This window comes from Euleptes europaea, chromosome 3 (genome assembly GCF_029931775.1).
Source record: "Euleptes europaea isolate rEulEur1 chromosome 3, rEulEur1.hap1, whole genome shotgun sequence".
Classification (NCBI taxonomy): domain Eukaryota; kingdom Metazoa; phylum Chordata; class Lepidosauria; order Squamata; family Sphaerodactylidae; genus Euleptes; species Euleptes europaea.
Genome location: NC_079314.1, coordinates 45,578,787 through 45,602,071, shown reverse-complemented (window position 1 = coordinate 45,602,071; position 23,285 = coordinate 45,578,787). Strand labels below are relative to the sequence as shown.

General features: G+C 42.5%; 1 protein-coding gene across 1 annotated transcript in view; it reads left to right on the top strand.

Moving 5' to 3' along the window:
* Positions 1-5,133: 5,133 nt before the first annotated feature.
* The window catches only part of PTPN12 (protein tyrosine phosphatase non-receptor type 12), a 57,956-nt gene continuing 39,804 nt past the window's right edge, over positions 5,134-23,285 (top strand). The window contains exon 1 of the mRNA XM_056846291.1: positions 5,134-5,335. Coding sequence (XP_056702269.1) covers positions 5,237-5,335 — 99 coding nt within the window. The 5' untranslated portion in view covers positions 5,134-5,236. The remainder of the gene's footprint in view (positions 5,336-23,285) is intronic.

Sequence of the window (23,285 nt, the reverse complement as noted above, 5' to 3'; positions counted from 1 at the left end):
CCTGTGTGTAGCTATCCTGGGGCCTTCTTTTGTAACTGATCCACAAAATGCAGAGTGCATCAGTATGATTGCCAACTCTAAGTTGGCAAATTCAGGAGGTTTAGGGGTGGAACCTGGGGAGGGCAGGGTTTGGGGAGGGCAGAGGTTGGTGACGAGAGGGACCTTAGTGGGGTATAATGCCATGGAGTCCAACCTTCAAAACAGACATTTTCTCCAGGAGAACTGATCGGTGTGGTCTGGAGACCAGTTGTAATTCTGGAAGATCTCCAGGCTCCACCTGGATGTTGTCAACCCTACAAATCACTCCCTGTGTTATGTGCTTGATTTCTGGTCAGTGATAGTTCTTGCTATAAAAGTGGTCAAAGGTGCAGAGTTGTATAACCAGCACAACTTGTGTTGTTACACTAGTATAACTGTGTGTGTGTAAAGTGCCGTCAAGTCGCATCCGACTTATGACGACCCCTTTTTGGGGTTTTCATGGCAAGAGACTACCAGAGGTGGTTTGCCAGTGCCTCCTCTGCACAGCAACCCTGGTTTTCCTTGGTGGTCTACTATCCAAATACTAACCAGGGCTGACCCTGCTTAGCTTCTGAGATCTGACGAGATCAGGCTAGCCTGGGCCATCCAACGTCAGGGCAGTATTATAACTACAGCTTGTGAATTTGAGCCATACAATACTCTCCTTTTGATTATCTTTCATGTGTCAATAACAATGCTTTTTGTTTGTTTGTTTTGGTAACAATAATGATGTTGCATTCCTGATTGCAGTTAAGTGCTCAAAGGAGTTCAGGGATACATTGAGATTGGTACTTAGCTGTTAGAGACGGCATTAGGTTAATAACCATTATGTTGATGCACGTTTATGCATTTATTTTGCTATACTTTTGTGGTTCATCTTAACAGAATTCCTTTTGTGCAATTAAAATGTCACATTATAATCTAACTCTACATTCCTTTGAATTATTTTATCTCTTACTCTTGTAAGAGTAACCAATAAGGCTTTATTATGGCACCTTGTTCTTTTTCATACAGGGGGAAAAATCTCTTCCAACCTTTTAGTTAACATGTTTATTTTTAATTGAAGTTTCTGGATGTGGAAGCTGTCCAGTTTACATCCTGGCTCCATTTCCTGTTTATGTGAAAAAATTTGCATCACAACCACCATGTCACCCAGCTGTTTTGGAAGTCAGGGTATACTTCCTTCCACTTTGCCAATGGATTTTGTGACAACAGCTAAATGTTTGTGTTTTGCAACAAAGAAATCTGGATGCCAAAGTACTTGTTACATGTGACAACGAAACTTGGACAAGGGAAATTACCTTGGCAATCCCATACATACTCCTATCAGTACACTTTACGGAGAGGGACTTTCCCGCTTCCTTTCCCTCTCCTGCAGCAGTCTACTGACCCCCCCCCCCAACACCACCAGTTTGTTCCTGGGGGTTAACAAATCATCAGGAACAGCGTAGAGGGTGAAGTGATGACCCTTAGTGGGAGGAGGGAATCAGCAGAAATCACTGCACCGTCTTCCATAAATGAAAATGCCGTTCCAGCTGGAGGAACTGTGTGGTTGGATGCAGGTCACTTAACTTGGAAGTAAGCCCCACTCAGTTCAGTTGAGCATATTTCCAAGTGAACAGGTATAAGACCAGTCTGAAGCCGGATTTCACAAAAGAGACCATACATACCTGCAGACCACCTGAGGGCTGGGGTGAGGACTTACGTCACCTCTGCCAACATCCCGGAATTACAACTGATCTCCAGACTACAGAGATCAGTTCCAACGGAGAAAATGTCTGTGTTGGAGGGTGGAGTCTATGTTATTATACCTTGGTGAGCTCCCCTCACCCCTACCCTCTCTAGGATCGTCTCCCAAATTGCCAGGAATGTCCAAACCTGGAATTGGCAACCCTATACCCCCATCCCATGTTTCAAGCAGTGATACAAAGTTTACAAAGGTCTTTTATGCATGGGTAGGATGTCCCTGGTTCGTCCCTCTCTTGCCTCACGCTATTCTATCCCGAGATCTGAAAACCTTATGCATGGTGATCGCTGCCCTGTGTGAATCCCGCAGTTATCAGGCAGGAAAGTTCCCATGCATAGTGCCCTCTGTTAAACGTGAATTAGTTGGGAAGTGGTCGGCATTGTGTGTGCCCCCTGCCTTTTGTGTCACCTCTTGGTGATTGGCTGATGTTGGTAAGAGGGGGGCCTAAATGCCGAGCGACTTCCCTTAAAAAAAATTTTTTTTGGTCAGCTTGGGCTCTTTTTAAAAAAATGTAAATTTCCGGTTTTAATCTTTGTACAGCATTATAAAGCACCTTGGGTGCTGGCTGATACTGGCAGAAAGGTGGGATATTAGTGCTCCAGGTTTTATTTATTCCCTTCCTTCCTTTATACTCTGCCCTTCTCCCCAATGGAAACCCAGAGTGGCTTACTTCTTTCTCCTCTCCTCTAGACATAAATGTCCAAAACATTGCCACTTCATATACAAAGGAGTCCTACTTTCTGTGCTCAGGATACAGAATACAATCAACAGGAAACAACATGTATTAACTCATAGGACTATTTGGACGACATTGATTCATAGGGTCGCCATGAGTCGGAAGCGACTTGACGGCACTTAACATACACACATTATGTTTATTTTATTATATATATTTTTATTCGCCACTCACCCAAAGGGTCTTGTAGCAACTTACAACACAGGCAGCACAATCCCAAGGGTTGCCCATGCCACTGCAGCTGGCTAATGGTGTAACTACGGCACCACTAGTCTGCTTCCTAAAGGGTTTTGGCAGTGACCAGCTGGTGGGAAAAAACCTGTATAGCTAGGTTTCTGAGGCCACAACCATGTCAGCACCAGAGCGTCTCCACCAGGTGTTTTGTTGTGATGGCTGGGCCATGACGAACTTGGCAGGCAGAACCAATCAGGGGTCAGCTGGGAGCCTAGCTTTGCTCACCTCACAGCCGAGGGGTGGGAAGGGGAGTGGCTAGGGATCTAGGCTCTGTGTTTGAGGCACACCTCCCCTCCCCCTTAAAGGGACTGAGCCCTGCCATCAGCCACTGGACAGCTGACAGAGTTGGCAAGGGCCCCAGCAATCCCTCTCCTGTGGAGACCCTATTCAGGCCCGTGGCCATTACCTCGAACGGGACATTTATTGATTGTATTTTATTATATTTCTAGCCCACCCTCCCTGGCCAAAGCCAGGCTCAGGGTGGGGAATAACAAGGATAATAAAAATACATATAAATACCAGTTAAAACATCTTAATTAAAATACAATTCCAGAATTATCTAACCATTAAAATAGATGGCACACAGCTTGCTGTGGCACCCTCTGGGACCCCAATATCACAACCAAGCAGGCAGGCAGGGGAGAGGGTAGGGAGGCCAGTATTTGATGAACTACCTGTGGTTGCCCTCAGGCCTGGTGGAAAAGCTCTGTCTTACAGGCCTTGCAGAACTCTTTCAGGTCCCACAGGGCCCTGATGTCACTAGGCAGAGCATTCCACCAGGTGAAAAAGCCCTGGCTCTTGTTGAGGAATGCCGCACACTCCTGGGGCCAGGGACCACCAACGGGTTATTAGCAGAACACATGGGGACATATATGATGCATGAGGCGCTCTGGCCCCCAGATGTCCGATTGGGACAACAGCCTCTCTTCCATCCTTGGAGAGGGCTTACTTTCCAGCAACTATATTGTAAAAAAAACCTTGTGCTTGCAGGCAACCCCAGGGGGCCCAATCCACTCGCCATGACAACTCGGGTCCTGGTCCCACTATGGGTCCCCCACAATGTGAACTGATCTCTGTCACCTGGAGATCCTACTGAGGTCCTAGTTTAATATTCTCATGATCATATCATGCTGGCTTTCTTTTATGTGATAAAAGCATCCAGGAGCTGATTGAATATTAAGGCCGCCTGGCCAAACTGTGTGTGATGTGGGGCTAATGGGGAAAGTTCTTTCTCCTTTTTGGCAGGCAGGGAACTTTTCCCAGGCTTCCCCACCCTCTGCTCCCAGTCCACCCCTGACAAGGTTACCAACTCCAGCTTAGAAAATTCCTGGAGATTTGGGAGCAGAGCCTGGGGATGGTAGCGTTTGGGGGAGGGGAGGAGGCTCAGCAGGGACTTAATGCAATAGATTCCACCCTCCAAAACAGCCTTTTCTTCCAGGGGGAGTGATCTCTGTAGTTTGGAGAGCAGCTCTAATTCAGGGAGATCCCTTTTATTGGCGCAATGCCGCAATAAATGTACTACTACTACTACTACTCAGGGAGGCCCCACCTGACCCCTGAAAGCAACCCTAAACACATTATAAGTATCGATTTTTATTGTATGACTGTACTGTAAACGGGGGGGGGGGGAATCCAGATCCAGTGGTATGTATGACTTAAAAACCTTTAACCTAAGCATAGCAAACCTTATAAATCACTAAAAAAGAGACTGTGAGCACGTGTTTGTAAGTGAAGGGATAATATTCCAGGAAGGGAGGTGTTTCATCCTAATACTCCCATATTTCTCAATCATTTGACAAACAGTTTCTATGTATGTGGGGAGGGGACGCCTCCAGTCGTAAAGGAGCTCCTGGACACTGAAATAGGAGTCGCCACTAATTGTACTTGCTTACAATCCAACCAAGCTCCGTCGATTAATTCTCCTCTTCTCCCTCCCCCCCCTTTCCGAATGGAACATCCCAGGGTCCTATGTATCATCCTTAAGGGAAGGTCCAATCCACTAGGGAATATAAATGGAGGGGGGGAAGGAAGTTTATCCGGAGCTAGTGATGATAAAACGGAGGGGAACGGATTGGCAAGTCGAGAAGCCAATCACAGCGAAGGAACGATAGGTGGACCCAATGGCGGGGCGGCATGCACGGGCGCGGCAGATCAACATGTTAATAGGAGGGAGAAAGGAGGGAGAGGATGTCCTTGCGCCTGCGCGGAAGAGAGGGGAGGGTGCCTCGTCGCCTTTCCAGTGTTCGGTGGCGGCGTTAAGGAAGGGAAGACGGGAGGGGCTGGTGGCGGCGGCGGCTCTTGAGAGGGAGGGGGAGGGAATGGAGCGGGGGGCCGGGCGGCGCTGAGGGGCCCCCGCCGTCCTCCGGGGGAGGTGCGCGGGGAAGAGGGCCAGGGCGGCGGCGGCGGCGGCGGGAGGAGAAGCCGCAGCCAGAAAGCCGGTTGGCGGGGCGGCTGCTCAAGCTGCGCCTCTCCTGCTCCTCGGAGGGGAGGAAGGAGGGAGGATGGAGCAGGAGGAGATCCTGAGGAAATTCATCCAGCGCGTCCAGGCTATGAAGAACCCGGACCACAACGGGGAGGACAACTTCGCCACCGACTTCATGGTAGGGGCGGGTGGTTGTCTCCGGGCAGATATTGATAATAAACACAATACAATCTTGCTCAGTGTGACGGGATCTTGCCCCTTTTTTCGGGCAAGTGGGGAGGGGGGGTGCGCGAGAGCCGTCCCCTTGTCAGGCGCACCTCAGTAGCTCCATCCTGGATCGCCTTAGCGTGTCTTTTCTCTTTCCCGTGTGGGGAGGAAGGGAGGGGTTAAAGGAAGGGCTGCATCCTTTTTTCTCCTCTGCTTATGAATGTCTCTTTTTTTATTGAAAGGGTTAGCTGGTTTCCACGCAATGTTTAATGTGCTATTTCGGGCCTTTTTTTTAAGTGTGGTACTCATTTCTTATCCTGAAATCATAAAAAAAAAAAACTTGGACACTCCCATCCCCAGGAAGTCAAAAGATCTCCCCTCCACACACCACTTTAGCCTGCCATAATCTTAGCTATCTGACTGATTTATCTTCCTGTCTGCAGAAAGGCCACTTGAATACTGGTGTCTTCCTCCCTTTTTGGCTCCTTCCCCTCCTAGTTGGAAATCTTCACTTGTGTTTCCGTGGGGGTGGGGGTCAATGCTCCCAACGTCTCTTTTCCCCAATCCCAAATCTCCAGCTGTGTTCTCTCATCCTTTCACCTTACAAAACAGCTGTAAATTATCAGAATATACATAGAAATAGTCTGTAACCATGTTTGCCCAAATGGCTCATAGTACGGTAGTTCCCTCTTTGTGAAGAACAGCTTTTCCCATCCTTCATTCCTGGCCATGATCAGACAGACCAGTAATAGTTTCAGTGCTCTTCACATGGAAACATCGGGGCTTTTTTGTAGCAGATAAAGGATTTGGGTTTAACCAACTGGAGATCTGGCTATGTTTCTTTGTATTGTGCTAGTGGCTTCCTTTTTTTTTTTTTTGCCATCATAGCTGATTTATGGCAACCCCATGGGGTTTTTAAGGCAAGAGACATTCAGAGAGTGTTTCCCATTGCTTGCCTTTGGGTCACGACCCTGGACTTGGTGCTCTCCCATCCAAAGACTAACATGGTCTGACCCTGCTTAGCTTCCAAGGTCTGATGAAATAGGGCTAGCCCAGGTCAGGGCATTAAAAAACCTTGTGCGTTGACAATGAGTTGGAATCACAGACTCTAAGGCAAGTGTCACATTGGGGGTTGCCTGAAATAGAGGGAGGTGGCTACAGGATGTTGCATAAGGCCAAGGGGGTGTTGAAAGTTGTTTCAGGTCTAAAGCATGGAAGAGGAAGTATACTTCAGGAAACAGTTTCCTCATCCCGGATGAGGTGGCATGGGAAAGAGGAATGGCTCTCTGGCTGAAAGAATTGTATTGTTTCTGAGGTGAATACAAAAGCATTTGAACTGAGGAAAAGCTTACATGTTTCGGCTACCTCCAAGTGGTCATCTTGATAACACATTCACCAAGGCTGCCGTTTCATGCTAAGAATGCTGGAGATCAGATTCAGCTAATGGGCTTAATTATCTCTGTGCTACTGACACTTGCCATGGATACTGCTATACATGTAGAAAGCACAAGAGCGCAAACATTGTTTCATCTTCTGAAGCACATAGATGAGATGGGAATAGCAACTAATTTATAAATCATAACACTGATGCTATTCTATTAAGATGCTCAGAACCTGCTAACTGAAATACCGAGACATCTGTCTAGGTTTAACATTACTAGTAAGTGTTGTTAAGTTAAACATCAGAAAAGTTGTTAAAGTCTCAATTTGAGTTTTGTTACACTTTCCTTTATTTACCAGATAAATATCCTGCTTTTCCATTAGTAAGCTCAGGGTAGGTTGTTTTCTGGAATCATAGAAACAAAGACTCAAACATCAACAGTGTACATGTGTGTGAGAGAACTCATTTTCAGTATGTAATATTTATTCAATCTCTGTAGTTAAAGTACTTGAAATATTTAGTAATATATATGTTATGGAGGATTGGAGATCTGTGGCTGCAAAAAGACTAATAACATATATTTTTTAAAAAAGCAAGTTTTATTAATTTTACATATAAACGGTAATACAAAGAAAAGAAGACAAAAAACAAAACAAAAAATAAAAAAAGGAAGGGGGAAGGGATACCCCCACTTTTTCTATCATCCTAATTGAGTTACAGATATATTACTTTTTTCTGGTCATAGTCAATCTAAATACATTTATGCATACATATTTGCTTGAGTTTAAGGTTACCCTCCATCAAACATTGGTTTAATTAACATTTATTCCCCATTAAACCAGTTTTGTGTTGTTCAGAAACTTCCTTTTTTTTCTGCCCTATAGTTATGAGTTATTCTTGTGTGTGTAAAGTGCCGTCAAGTCGCAACCGACTTATGGCGACCCCTTTTTGGGGTTTTCATGGCAAGAGACTAACAGAGGTGGTTTGCCAGTGCCTTCCTCTGAGTTATTCTTACTCTTTTTTTATTCCCTTGTTCTCCCTTACCCTCTCTGGTTTCTATGTAATATTATACATCAAGGGTTTATTGTTTCATCATCCACAACCTTTCAGGAATATATAAAAGGGTTCCCAATGTTTTTGATGGTATTTGTATGTTCTGTCTTTTAGAAGATCAGTGAGTCTTGCCATATTGGCATATTCGCTCAATTTTTCCAGCCAGGTTGTAGTGTCTGGGCTAATAACCTTTAAGTGAATGGGCATTTTATGTAAAATAGCATGTTCTTATCATGCCTGGATCAACGCAGCAGAGATTTTGGGCTTTAAGGTATGATGATGGTAAAGGGGAGGAGACTGTTGCTTTATCTTGAGGTATGGAGGCCCGTGGCGCAGAGTGTTAAGCTGCAGTACTGCAGTCAAAAGCTCTGTTCACGACCTGAGTTCGATCCCGACGGAAGTCTGTTACAGGTAGCCGGCTCAAGATTGACTCAGCCTTCCATCCTTCCGAGGTCGGTCAAATGAGTACCCAGCTTGCTGGGGGTAAAGGGAAGATGACTGGGGAAGGCACTGGCAAACCACCCCTCAAACAAAGTCTGCCTTGGAAACGTCGGGATGTGATGTCACCCGATGGGTCAGGAATGACCCGGTGCTTGCACGGGGGACCGTTACCTTTTTATGGAGGTAACATGCTTTTTAGAGCCATCGTAGGTTTCTTGTGAATTCAGGTACTCATTGTCTTTGACCTCTCTGTTGCCTTTGACACCACTGATCAAACATTTCTCATTGAATCACTTGCTGCTTATAAGATCTTGTTCTCTTCTGTCTGACTTGGGGTCTCTTGATCCCTCCTTCTGTGTCCTGTTTCATCATCTCCCGGTTCTCCATAATGGCCCCACAGGGATAGTTCTTGATTTCCTGTTTCTCTCCTCTGTAATCTCATGGACACTCTCAAATCCTTACAGCCTTTACACTGTTACATTCTAAAGCTACTTTTCTAAAAACCAAGTATTTTATGTCCTTGTATATACAGATTTCCCCCCTTCAAAGTCATTAGAAGTTGAGCATGATGATGAAGATAGAATTCTTAACTCCCTAACACTTCTATCCAGATCTACTCACTATTTCTATTTGGAGAAGCTGTCATCTTCCCCAGACGGAGGCTTTTATGCCTCAGACTGTCATTTACTTTGTGAGTTTTCTTCCCTCACCTCCCTGCAGCTACTAAATTTTGCTCCTGTATCCATTTCACCATCTCCAGGATTAACCCTTTCCTCTTTGCACGACTTGCTTAGACTCTTGTTCATGATCTTGTTTAGATTATTCTACCCTTCTCCTTGCTTTAGCTCCCCACTGTGGTCATTTTACTAAATTTCTTTTTTCCTGCAGTTATTATTCCTCTCCAAGTCACTCTGTTACCTTTTGTTACCTGCAGGACCAGCCAAAGCTGAATTTTTGCTGCCCTCCAATTTTGCCACTTTTTCTTTATGACTTGCCTTATATACCAAGTGGTGTAATCATATTGCTCAAGAGTTGACTGGGAAAGTGTTCTCTCTCATTACCAATGTAAATGGGAGATCACCCATTCAGTGCTCCATTAAGCAGCCTTGGTGTAACTCATCCTAAAATGCAGGTGGTGGATTTTTTCTCCCCAAGATCTTTACAGCCGACCCTGGAATTCTGGTCCTTCAGCCAGTTGCATCATTTGCCTCTGTGTCTGGCCTTATTCTCTATTTAGCTTAATGTCATATTGAGCATCTAGTCCCAACTCCTTACTGTATTTTTAATTTGCTTTTCAAAAACAAATTGATTGTTTCTGAAGGCAGCTTAGTCATTTGACTCACAAATATAAAATATATCTTTTTATTATGCCAATCTTGGCATGATAGAAATATGCCTTGCTAGTGCCCTGGGTTAGATCCAGTGCTGCATTTCTGTGGGGGCAAGGACTTCTGCCTATGGAGCATTACTTTCTCAGCTCCCCCATCCCAGGGCAGTTGAAATCCTCTGAAATCCTGTTCCTGGGGTCCCCACTCTTGTAGCAGCAGGATTTTTTTTGTGGGGGGGGATTCAGGCTTCTACAGATAGGGCAAGACAAAAAGTTGCGTTGGGAGAGCCAGCATGGTGTAGTGGCTAAGAGTGGTGGTTTGGAGCAGTGGTCTTTAATCTGGTGAACTGGGTTGGTTTCCCCACTCCTCCACATGAAGCCAGCTGGTTGACCTTGGGCTAGTTACAGCTCTCTTAGAGCTCTCTCAGCCCCACCTACCTCACAGGATGTCTGTTGTGGGGAGGGGAAGGGAAGGTGATTGTAAACCGATTTGATTCTTAAGTGGTAGAGAAAGTCGGCATATAAAAACCAATTCTTCTTCCTTGGGTAGAAGTCCTTGTCTCTGTGGAAATGCTGTGTTACACCTACTTTCCTTCTGGCTTCTGTAACTCTAACGGCTCATGTAAGCTTTTGAAACTTCTCTTAATTTCCCATGCTCCCCTTTGTGTTACCTGTTTGGCGCAAGCTTACCTGTTTTGCTGCCTGTTACTGAAAATTACGATCTGGTCTTAGTGGGCATGTTCACATGTCAGTTTGATTGTAGTTCATGCAAAGGAGCAGTGTTTAATGGGAATGGGCATTCTAGCCAATGTAGATTTTCAAACCTGACTGAAGTAACAGCAGCTGAAAGCCTTATGTGACAGTGGCCGTGCTTTCTATAATGCTGTTTCCTCTGCCTCCTTGGGTGACTTCTGTATTTTCTTTCCAAGTCTTCACTGAAAACATATTTCTATAATTAATCTTACGTTGAGCCTTAGCCTGGATTTTCTGTCCTTGATTTTGGTAGAAATCTCTTTTCCGTCTAATGTAAATTGTGAGTTTGTGATGGCAGAAAACCGCTGTTTTAGTGATTCTGTACGTTATCCAGCGTATCATTGGAGTTATATAAATGTTGAGTGGTAGTAATCTTTACACAGCCAGCATATACTGCTACAGTTAAGCCTGAGGCATATTGGAGGAAAAAGAGAATTGCCGTTTCCCATAATACTAGCTCTAGCCAGGATGGAGCCTAATAATAGAAAGGATTCTATTCTGGATTTGGGGCAGGGGGGTTATTGAAATATTTTTCCCACATCCTTTAATAGATGAAATGGTACTTTTTTGGTTGACCAAAGTACAAGTACTCCCTTGAGCTTTAAAAGCAGCTTACAGTGACGTTTGTGTGCACTCTAAAAAGCCAAATGCCCTGCTAGACATGTGGAGTGGGTTATGAGTCTAGTGTACTGAAATACCTACAGCACTCTCTGTGTGGTATATTGTTGTTCTGCTGTGCTTTGAGTGTGTTCCTTGAGTAGAAAGATAATTTGTACCCTGTCTGTCTTGTGAGCTTGCCACCTTCATATAGATTTAATTCTTGACTTATGCACCAGTAACAAATCTTCAGTGAAATACAACAAGCCATGAAATGATACTGTACAGTAATTATTAGAACAACTAGATTCAAGACCAGAGGCGCCTTAGAGACCAACATGATTTTCGGGGTATAAGCTTTTGAGAGTTGACGCTCCCTTCGTTGGATAAGCTTTGACTCCCAAAAGCTTATATCCAGAAAATCTTGTTGGTCTTTAAGGTGCTTCTGGACATGAATCTAGCTGTTCTGCTGCAGACCAACATGACTGACCTCTGAAAGTAATTATTAATAGTCATTGAACTTTTAAAGTATCAGTGAAAGTAAACAGTGGTAACTTGTTGGATTTGCAGAGCATTGCTGTTAATGCAAACCCTGGATGGAGTAACAAATCATGCATAACCAGGCAATTGCCACTCTCTTGTCGTGGCAAAATAGATAAATTGATCCCTGTTGTAGTTCCTTGTCAGGATGTTCATTTTGCTCTTTCTGCACATGATGGCAGCCACGTGATATAATACTGCCCCAGTATAATACTAACCCAACCATTTCTGAAGGATCCCTGCTTTATTTGTACAATATATGTAATTTGAAAGTATATTCTGAAACTTTCTTGTAGGCATTGTTTAAGGCAGGCATACACTGGTTAATATACTGGGCTGTCTGAGCATTGAGCTGTAGTTAATTGCTTGCTTTTTGAACCTGTAAGGGATGTTCACTATGAATTGCCACTGGCAATTTCCCAGTGAATGTCAGTGGTTAATTTAGGTGCTGGAATATTTTTTTAAAAGGTTGATGGTACAGTGTATATTAAAGTACATAGCATGAAGAAGCATGAGAGTAACTGGTAGTGCGTTGCTACAGGGAATTATATTAGTCTATAAGCTCACTGGGTTCTGTGCATTTTGCCCAAAATTTGATATGCGATGGCACAAGGTTGGCTGATCTATGGCAATATGAATATCATGGGAAATTCTCCACTTCAGTTTTTGTTGTCTTATTTTGTGGCGGTTCAGTGATTGATGACAGTGACTTGAGGTCTTGATATGGTACTGATTTCTTTGGGCTGCACAAGGTTGTTACAGAAAAGGTAACATCACGAAGAAAGGATAGAGCTGTAGAGGCAGTGATAGGTGTCATATAAGAACAGATTTGATATTCATGAGTATAAAGTGTACCCAGTAACAGAACACAGGGCTTTGGGAGACTTGTCCTTAGTTTCTGAAGCCCTTAGACTTCTGTTTGATGGTATTGTAATGCTTGGGAAACAATTGTGAGATATATGAACAGAATAAAGAACAAGAGAGTACTGCACAATCCACTGCTGCAGTGTGTCTGTTGATTCCTGTCTCTTCTGAATGTGGGTTAAACAGTACATGTACAGTTTGAAGATGTTGCTAGAGGTTCTTTTAAATGTCGGTATCTGTGCCTCACACAAGGAAGCAGAGAAGTTTATCAGTTATTCAGAAAACTCAAGCTACCACAGAGAAAGCATTCCCACATTTTGTCTTTGCAGACTACTGTGTGCATATTATGAAGGGGCACAGGACCTTCCATGTGTAGGTAGCATATAGTGTGTAATATGGAATGTTATCCATACCAATGAACCCTGTTCCTAGGATGGCTGCTGCAATATCTGCTTTGGAAGAACAAAATTTCTGGTCCCCAAAGTTAAGGTGTATTATCCAAGTGTCATATATGTTCTAGATAACATCAAGATGTGTGTGTGCACGCGCTTAAATCACAGCTGACTTATGGTGACCCCCGTAGGGTTTTCAGGGCAAGAGATGTTTAGAGGTGGTTTGTCATTGCCTGTCAATGTGCGAGAGAATTGTGATTGGCCCAAGGTCACCCAGCAGGCTTCATGTGGAAAAGAGGTGAATCAAACCCAGTTGTACAGATTAGCGTCTGCCGCTCTTAACTGCTACACCACCCTGGCTCTAACATCAAGATAAAGGCTGTGAATGTACTACAGTTGGAACATGAAAGTGCTGAAGCAGCACATGCTTAATGGATTGTGGATGTTGTAGTTGCAAGCAAAACCTCATCCAAAGGGTTCTTAAGGAAGGGTTCTTAAGGAAGAATAATCTGTGAGTGAGCCTGCAGTCGTGTGAGGCATCCACAACCCTACCACTATATTTTGTAAATATCAACCCAGGAAATCTGTTATATGAACTTGCTTTCTTTTTGCAGCAGGTCTGTGTCAGAAGAACCACCAGTCCTCCTGTTTAGTGACCAACCAGTTTTTGCCAAAGCAGTTAATGTAATTTTGTCAGTTGGAAGCCAGCATCCCTTGCAGGGTGGATTTGATTTAAATCAAATCGAAGCGTGATTTAGCACATTAAGGGTAAACCATGAATTGCTGCCATGTGAACAGGCTTGCAGGATCTGTGCTTTGCCTGCTTCCTTCCAAAGCAGGATTAATCCCTGATTTGAATCTTGGGTTTGCAGAAGGAGCACAAATCATAGTTGTGGGTTGATTGTAGTGACAATCTGTGGTTGGATAGAGACATCTTTTAATTCAGCATCTCCCAACCTTCTTGGTATGGTGTCCCACAAGTCCAAATTTACTTCAGGGCCTGCCCATGGTTTTTTGGCACCCTAGGTGAACTATGACTTTAGCCCACATCTAATTCAGCATTCCATTTTCTGCAGTGGCTAACCAGTTGTTTCTGAAAACCAACAAGCATCACACAAAGGGCGCAGGTGCCCCTACCATGAACTACAAGCAAATGGCACTCCAACATACACAGCCTTTGACCACCCTCTCCTTCTCCATTGCTCCCTCTAATTCTCCCCTAAGAGTCTAAGAAACTCACTCTAGTAACCATCAGGACATGTTTCACTTCATCAATGTGTATATGCATTGATGAAAAAAATAACAACTGATGTTATGACTTGGAAGATAATGTTGCCAGGGTCAGATCTTGGTTTCCAAAATAACAAAAAATAAAATAAAAGGAGAGAGAGAGCAATGGAGAGGGCAGGGGTGGACATTAGGGAAGGTGGGCCCTCGACCCACTTTCAAAGGCTTTGCAGCCCACTTTTGGGAAACACAAGTTGGGAAACACTTGTTTAAAATGATTTGGGTGTGAAGGAGGAGGTAGAGAGCTGCATGAACAGGATCAACAGAGTAGCAACAAATCATGATTTAGCATTAGATCTGAACCACTCTGCTTAGAATGGAGCAGTAATTTTAAAAAATTACACCTGAATCTTGAGTGCACAGATATTACTCTTTTGAACAACTCTTTAATCCGCAACTATAACTGTCTGTTAGAATCTTATTGGCCAGGGGAAGGCAAATTCTTCATTTTTATGTCATTCTATTGCTCTCCATTATCTGTATAAATACCATTGTTCTTATTGGGCAGTATAAGAATACAGAATGGGAAACAACTCTCCTGGTGGAAGAGATTTTTGCCAGCAGAGTAGAATTTCCCCCACCTCACCTCTTCCATTGTAACCCCAAAAGTCACTAGAAATGCTGCTCTTTGAAGGTTAGGGGACACCCAAGAACAGTGTCAGGGAGGATTCAGCCTGCCACGAGAGACTGATGGAAATCGTCTTCTCTTGATCAGCAGAAATTTCCACCAGATCCAAACAAATGTGGCTTGATGTAAGGGTGCCTGCTTTATACTGAGATTTTAAAATGTTAAGACTCTTAAAAGTTCGCTGAGCACTCTAAAAAGAGTAACAATATAATTAAACAAAATAATCCCTGACAATTTCCTAACATCTCATCAGAACAGCCAAATGCTTGCAGGGACTAGAAAGGTTTTACATACTTTATTAATGGTGGACATATTCTTTCTTCTTTGGATACAGTGTTACAAAAGCTAGCCCTACAACCTCAAAGGCCTTTCTCTTAGCTGTTGCTGTTCTAATCTGATGTAAAAGATGTAGATACAAACAATGGCCTGTAAGGCTGTTTGGTGGCTTTCCTTTTGTCTAATTGGAACTTACTGCCATTTGGCAGTAAAATTATGCAAACCATAGACTGCTAAAAGGGTTTGTAAAAAACAACAACCCTCTCCTGGGGCACAGGGCACTTCTCTTGGAATGGATGCCACTCATTGACAGGAAAGGCCAGTCACTCCTGTCAGTTGTCGCTTCCCCTGGCTCTAGGTCAGTTAGGTTACTGCTGCCACTGCTAAATTTGGTTTCAGCTAGTGGGGGACTCCTTGGACTTCTTCTTCCTGCTTATGTAACCAATGGTCCCAGGCTTCCCAGCTATCTCTAAATAAGTACAGTAAAATGCAATGGTACAGATAATCCTAATATGTCTGTATAATGGTTCCCTAATCTAGCAATACCACCTATGCTGGTATTCTCCTGCACACTCCTCTTTTCTCCCTCAGAGATGGGAAGCCAGAAGCACACCTGGCTTTTTGATTCAAGCTGTCATAAACATTCCTCTCCCCCACCCTGCCTGACTTCCCATTTCAGAGCTGGCCAAAAGACTAAGAGGGTCTGGTTTATGTTCTTCAAAAAAATTCCCAAATTAAAAAATCATTTCACCCTCTGTTTTGGAACCTTAATCCTCAGTAGAATCTGCCCCTTGTGGTTTTTTTATGAAGGGGAATGGGCCATACTAATTCAAACTGAACAGAGCTTGTGTGGTATGCCGTTTCTTTGGAGGCATTGTTTAGTTACTGCATATGACTCCTGGTTCAAACTTAAGCTCTGCATCTGGGTGAAGAACCAGCTGGATAATGCTTTCTTTTATAATAAGGAGGCTATGTTGGCTACCTGCTTTGATAATTTCTGCATAATATATGTCTAGTTCACATGTTGATTATATGACTGAACTAGAATCCTCAATTTGCAATGCAGATTTATCACAAACAGCATCATTCTTGATATGGTGACCCATAAGTCCAAATTTACTTCAGGGCCTGCCCAAGGTTTTTTGGCACCCTAGGTGAACTATGACCTTGGCCCTCATCTAATTCAGCATTCCATTGTTCAAAATAGTGAGACATTATTCTGAGCTAGGGTGGGGTGGGGGAATTTGCATGCAAGACAGGTAGGAGCATAGTGCTCATTGACCTTGTGTCTCCAGATACCATTTGAAAAGTAAAAGTAGCTTCCTTGTTGTCTCTCCAATAGATATTTGGAGTGGGGCTATTGATAGAAAATGTAGCTTGCCCCCCCAGCTGTTCAGAATATTGTTGCTCCAAATGTAGTGCTGAAATATATATATATTCTTTCAAGTTTCCTTGTGTGTTGTTCTTAGCTGAAAGTAGTTTGGATTAACAGCAAAAATATGTTGTCCTAGAAATTCTGTGCTTGTGCCATGTTGAATTAACTTCTTCACAGACTGTTGCTATATGACAAACTCTAAACAGTGGCATGCAGTTGGCTGTGACTTGCACTTGCACTTTCTGACATCTTTATTCCCTCTTGAGTTGCTTCAACACAGAGACTATTCTCCGTGTAGCTGTCACTGTTGCTGCAGATGCAGAGATTTTTGTGGTGGCAAGAGAGCATCCACAAGGAAGTTTCCCTGCATCCGCCTTGCCTCAGCCATCTGTGGCTCCCAGCCTCTCTGCCACTGGAGAAAATGTTCAGGCTTAAAAAAAAATCCACCATATTGCTATAATGTTATATATATTGCTATAATGTTATAACAATCTAATCTAACAATGTTTGGTTATATAATTTACTTGTAGCCCATCTTTCTTGATGAGGTTCAAAGTGAGTTGCAGAATAACAACAAAGCACAACCAATGCAGTAGCCCAAATTTAAAAGGCAATGCAAACAACAAACTGCCCAAATCAGCATGCTAGTTCCCAGCTTTCTGGTTACACAATTATAAGGAGCAGTGTGCAGCCAATGGTGGGGAAAATTGATGTTGCAGGGACCGAGATAAGGAAAATGGCACCAATGTGGGATGGCCCTTAAAAAAACACTTTCCTGTCTACACAGCATTGGGGGGGGGAATTGTAACAAAGCAGGGGGGCAGTACATGTAACAGGATGAATAGAGGACAATGTCAAGTGGCTGCACCTGAAACTTGCTGCACTAAGGAAGCCAAGATTAAGCAGAATATCTGTGTTGGAAACATCCTTGTTCCATCGTCCATAAACTGTCCTGCTGTTCATTTGATGTACCACAGCATTCACTCTTTCTAATCTGAACCATGAATCTAATGTTCTTGCTTCATGGGAAGATTAAGTGACACAAAATATTTGTCAGTTTTCCTGTACCTAATATCTGATCTCGTCAGATCTCAGAAGCTAAGCAGGGTCAGCCCTATTTGGATGGGAAACCACCAAGGAATATCAGGGTTGCTGTGCGGAGAAAGGCACTGGCAAACCACCTCTGTTAGTCTCTTGCCATGAAAACCCCAAAAGGGGTCGCCATAAGTCGGCTGCGACTTGAAGGCACTTTACACACACACAATATCTGTGCTATATCTGTTTCCTATTGGGGACCATCTTTCAGATGATATTTTTTTTAAATTTTTAGTACGAACAGTCACCAGAACAAACTAGAAGTAATTATTTCAGAGTACTTGTATAACAGGCAGACCAAGGTAAAATGCTACAAAATTTGATAATTTATCCCTGTTTAAAGGATTAGGTAAATCCCTTGTGGTGTGGGTAATGGCAGTAAAGAAAATGACCTGGAATTAAAGTTCATATCTGCTATTCTGGAAGGTTGGTATCAAGACAGATGAAAGAGTGGCCAATATTTTCAGTGAACAGATAGTATAACAAAACAAGTCCACACTGATATAGGCATAGCATTGTGTTACTAATATTTGGCCACATGTGGATTTAAAATAAAAACTCTCATATTTTGATTGCAGTAAACTTTGGCTATCAGCAAACCTGAAATAATAAAACCATTTTTGATGTCATAGGGGGTAAAACAGATGTTCTGAAATTGGTAAAAAAAAATAAAAGTTAAATTCTCTCTTTATTTCCTGAAAAGGCTTAATCCATAAACAAAACAGCAACAACAACAAACCGTTTTTGGCCTAAACTGTCACTTATTTACATTCTGCTTTATTTGCCACAAGGCTTGTCAGTTAAAGGTGAATGATTCCTATAATGGTTCCTACCGTTCAGTTGGCCCAGTGTGATGAGGCTCAGCCTTACAACCTGTTTTTAGTGCCAGGGCTGAGTCATCGTAACAACCCACACATTATAGTAATAGCCTTGGAATAAAGCACTTTTCATGGTGGTTCATTTTGCAAAGCAACTGCTTTTCAAACCTTCAAACCCATGAAGGAATCACTAATACGAAGGCAAGGTAAGCCCGTATCTAGTAATCTCAGAGATCATGCTGACTCCTGAGAACTGCTAGATCTCTATTAATTGATACAGGAATGTAAAGTTGGCTGCAACTGTAAAAAGAGCACAGTAAGGAATTTGTAGTGGGAATGATGGTACAATGGCAGTTGCAGTATTTGTAAAGCACAGCAGGAGACTCATGCACAGTCACAAAACTTGGCCAATACTAAATGGAGGATGCGTAAAGGATTTTTGTTGTTGTTGGCCTTGGTTAAATGTGTGCTGGGGATTGATGTTTTGAAGAAGGGACTCCTGGTTGCCTGAGGATAAGTTATACTTAAGCAACCAGGTGAGTAGTCATTTGCAAGCCAGTAATAAAATGTAGAATGTCTGTGTTCAGGCTATTCATTGCAAAGATAAATCTGAGCTTGTAACCTGCATTGTAAAAATGACAGTGTAAACTGACGGAATTAATAGTTTTGTTTTAGTTTCCTATTCAATGCTTCTAGTAGGTGGTCTGTGCACAGTGGCAAGCCCTGTGTTCAACACAGCCTCTGACTCCTCTGGCTTCTCGTTTTCCTAAGATTTTTCCAACTTCAGAATGCAATTGGTGAATGCACACAACAGTCAGGGAACAAACTAATGTGTGAGAGTGGATAAAATTATTTCAGGCCACATAGACACTGCATCTATTAATGCACAATACTCAAAGTGGAAGTTGGGTTTCTAAGCAAAAATAATACAACCTTTGATATTGTTGTACATAAAAGTTGATGGTAAAAGTTGAAAACTGAAACTTAGATATTTGAAACTAAGATATTTGAGTCACTGTTGTCTACCCCTTCCACCAGGAAATGTGCTTGACATGACTGAGAGAGCAAGTGTTTTTGGTGCTAGCTCCACAATTGTGATTCAGCCTCTCATCTTTGCATCTTTGTTTATTGTAGGAAAACCTGCACCCAGTACGTAAGAAAGAGTTGCAAACGGTTGCATCCTATGCTACCATAGCACATGTATCTTTAATTTTTTCTGTCTGAGTGTTGGGAAAAATTAAAAGTTGAGGGTACAGAACAAATTTTGTAGTAAACAACATATTATTTGGACAGAAACTCTGTGATAGTAGGTATAAGAGCTAGCATGTTTGGGTATTAACCTAAATGTTGTAACATTGAAAATTATTAATGGATTATCTTTAAACTCACTATAGCGCATTAATTGTTGCCAAAATTATTTACATTTAAACTAAAAATTATAGTAAATGTTGTATGTGTCTACAGTATGAGAGTTTTCATTTGGTTCATTTTATGTTAAAGCAGTAACATAAATTTAGGCTTGATAAGAAAGAGTACCACATCTTTCATTTTTTTCTAAACTTTTCTAGGAGCTGTTTTTTCTCAAGGCTTCAAAGATTGTGGAATTTTTACATCTGTAGGAATGTTTTCATACATTATATTCCACTATAAAGGTGTGTTGTATGCAGCTATAGCCACAAGTTTACTTTTCTTGTTAATCCTCTTTGCCTGGAATATGTTCTCAATTGTTTCAGCAAGCACTGTTTCTCATTTGGAGATTTCTTAAGAATGTACTGTCTTTCCAGTTCTCCTGGTGTTGGTTGGACAGTGATGGAAACTAATACTTCTTACAGCAAACATCCATTTTGGATAAGAGGATAAAGCAGTGTGACTGCAAACAGTTGACCTACTATAATTCTGGCTAGGTAGATTCTGCTAATTTTGAACAAAATGAAAAGAAATAGAATTTACTTATAGCATCCTGGAAAGGGGGATTTGGGTTGAGGGGGAATTTTCCAATTTTCTATTCCACATGTGATTCCATGCAGGCCCCCACCTTGTATTTATTAGCAAAAAAAATGAAACACTGAATTGTAATCTATAGCTTGTGTTTGAAATGTCAGTGACATCAGACTGTGGAGACCCCTCACTATGTTGGAGTCCCAGTATTCCTTAAATATTTAGACAAGAAACTACTGGTTCTGCAAATCGGAATGGACTGATGTCAGATAGTAATACAATATTTTTAAAGGCTATTTCTGATTAAAATGATCCTGTGGAAGACCAGTTAAAGGGAAGCAATTTCAGGGAACCATCTCTGTTCTCTTTCTATTGCGACCATCCAATTATTGCTCCACATGATTATTTATGACACCACTGTTAAACTTTGGGATGACAAAGCCACCAGTTTTTTTCCGGCTTCAGTTTACTAAATGTACTGAACATAATTCCATGGCAATGATTCACTCCATTGACGCAGAATTTAAATTATTTTATCCAGAGGTCTGCAGCTGTGTTACAAACATGTTTTTAGTGGGTAGCCGTGTTGGTCTGCAGTAAAACAGTTAGACCTTGAGCCTAGTAGCAGCAGCAAGAGACCAACTCTTGTTGGTGCTACTGGACTCAAATGTAACTGTTTTACAAACATATTTGTATCTAAACTTGATTTTTAACAGTACTTCTGTTAAACACTTTAGGTAACTTATACCAGATCAATAGAAACTGAAGGCAAAAGGGGAGAACAAACAGAGTAAAGGGGAGAGTTAAAAGGTCTAACTCTGTATCTAAATACTAGTAAAGCAATGGCCTGATGTGTTTCCCTGGGGACCTGAGATGTCATAGTGGAGAGTGCTCCGTTTCCAATCCAATAAACTTCTCTGCACACATGGAGAGAGAACAGTTGGGAGTTTCAGACACTCTAAAGAGCAGGAAGAATCATTTGGGAATAGTCCCACAGACATGCTGGGTACAGGCTGTTCTTCGTTTTACTCAACCCTTGGATTATGTTCAGTAGCACAGAGATACATCCAGTGACAGGTCTAGTAAGTTTCCTGCAACTAGGCCATCTTTAATAAATGAACTGTCATGTTCACTACTTGCAGCTTCTGGTGAGACTTCAGAGGTAGCCCCATGTAAAGTACCTTACAGTTGTCAATACCAGTGGAAGTTACCAGTGCCTTGATGCTAAAATAGGATACTGAAAAGAAAGAAGTAGCACTTACCTTCAGAGGATTAGATGTTTTCACTATTGAAGCCTTTATGAGTTGTGTAGCCTAGATTTGACTTTGTTTTTAAAGTCTAGTACAAAATATGTGAATAACTGCTAAAATATATGGGGACGGTGTCTACAATAAATATGGAGGCTGCAATCAGGGAAGTATTTTCCCCCTACCGTTATGTTTGTCTTAGTAAATCTGGCCATTGAAATGTGAATGTATGCAGCATTCAGAATTGACTATACTGAATGGAGAGCCAAGTTTTAGAGTGATAAGCCCCGAGAGTGGAATCAGAGTCCAGAAGTGCAATTTGTAGGATTCCTCATACCAGTTGTTGACAGTATTCCAGTATTGAAGGCATAATTTGAGGGGAACAAAGGGTTTTTCAGATTATATATATTTATTTCAGTTATACCCTGCTTTTCTCCCCAATTGGGACCCAGAGCTGCTTATGTCAGTCTCCTCCACTTTATCTTCACAGGAACCATATGAGGTATATTAGGCAGGGTGTGTATATCTGGCCCAAGGTCGTCCAGAAAGCTTCTATGGCAGAATGCAGGTTTGAGCCTGAGTCTCTCAGATCCTAGTCTGACATTCTAACCACTACACCACTTTGGCTCTTCTAGCAGCTTTTCTCAACTCCTAACAAACTACTTTTTTCAATTTTGAATGTAAGAAAAGAGGGAAGGGGGAACAACTGAAAGGGAAATTCTTCAAGATTATAGTGCCTTGTGAGATTTTAGCCACAAACACTCTTCTTTGGCATGTATATGCTTTGGCTGGATACTTGTGTGATAGTCATACCCCCCCCCCCCAAAGTCCTGCCTCTCCTCCAGGGCTCTGAACCAATCCTTGTGATTTAGGCCTCATGCAAATCCAAGTGCTTGTCAGCCAGTCAGAGCCCATGGAACTCCCCTAGATGGGAGCGGGTGGGCCAGCCTTCGTTTAAGAAGGGTGAATCAGGTTTTCTTTCTTCAGACAGAGATTTCATGACTCTGGATAAGGGCATCAGCTCAGCCAGGTTTCTGTTTGGCTTTTAATTAGGGTTTGAGGTCAGCTTAGGAAAGAAAGCTTGTTTCAGTGAGGCAAATAAGCATATTGTTTAGGGCCCTGTATTCCTTACTTAAGCATACAGGTTCTGTGAAAAGGAGCTGTGTGTGGGAAAAGAACAACCTTGAACCTGTTGATGTAACCTGTCTGAAGAAAGGGGAATCAAATCTCCCTTCAGCATTTATTTATTTTACCTGAGACTCATCTGCAAAGTTGTTGGGGAAAGTTTGAAATCTTTGGGGATGAAGTTGACAGCCAGTTTTACTTTATATATTGAAGCCATCCACACAGAACATTTATCCTATTAAACACTTTATTTTCTGTTAAATAAACCTGTGTTCATTTCCATCTATGTCTTGTCTGTTTAGTCAAATATCTAGGAAAAGTTATTTCTGTTTACCTCACAAATAACTGCAACCTTTAGGGGAGCACATAGCTTATACGCTGCCAATCACTGGTAGCACTTTTGCAACTACAATATCCTGCTGATACGGTAAGAAAGATGATTGGAAAGGCCAGAATGATATCCAGGCACAGCTTGCTATAAGGCAAGTTCGAAGAAAATGACACTAGAACACCTCTGGTGGTCACGTACAGGTCACAACTCAAGCCAGTCCAACGTATTATTAACGACCTACAACCAATGCTGGATTGTGACAGTTCCCTCGCTAAGGCACTGGGGGGCTGACCCTTTCTTGCTTACAGACAGCCTGCCAACCTAAAACAACTTCTCACCTGCAATGATAAACTACTTCACAGTAGCATGGACTCCGGTACCAAGGCCTGAAACAAACCAAGGTGCCAACTTTGCTCTCATATAGATCCTAGCAACACCATCTCTAGGCCCAGC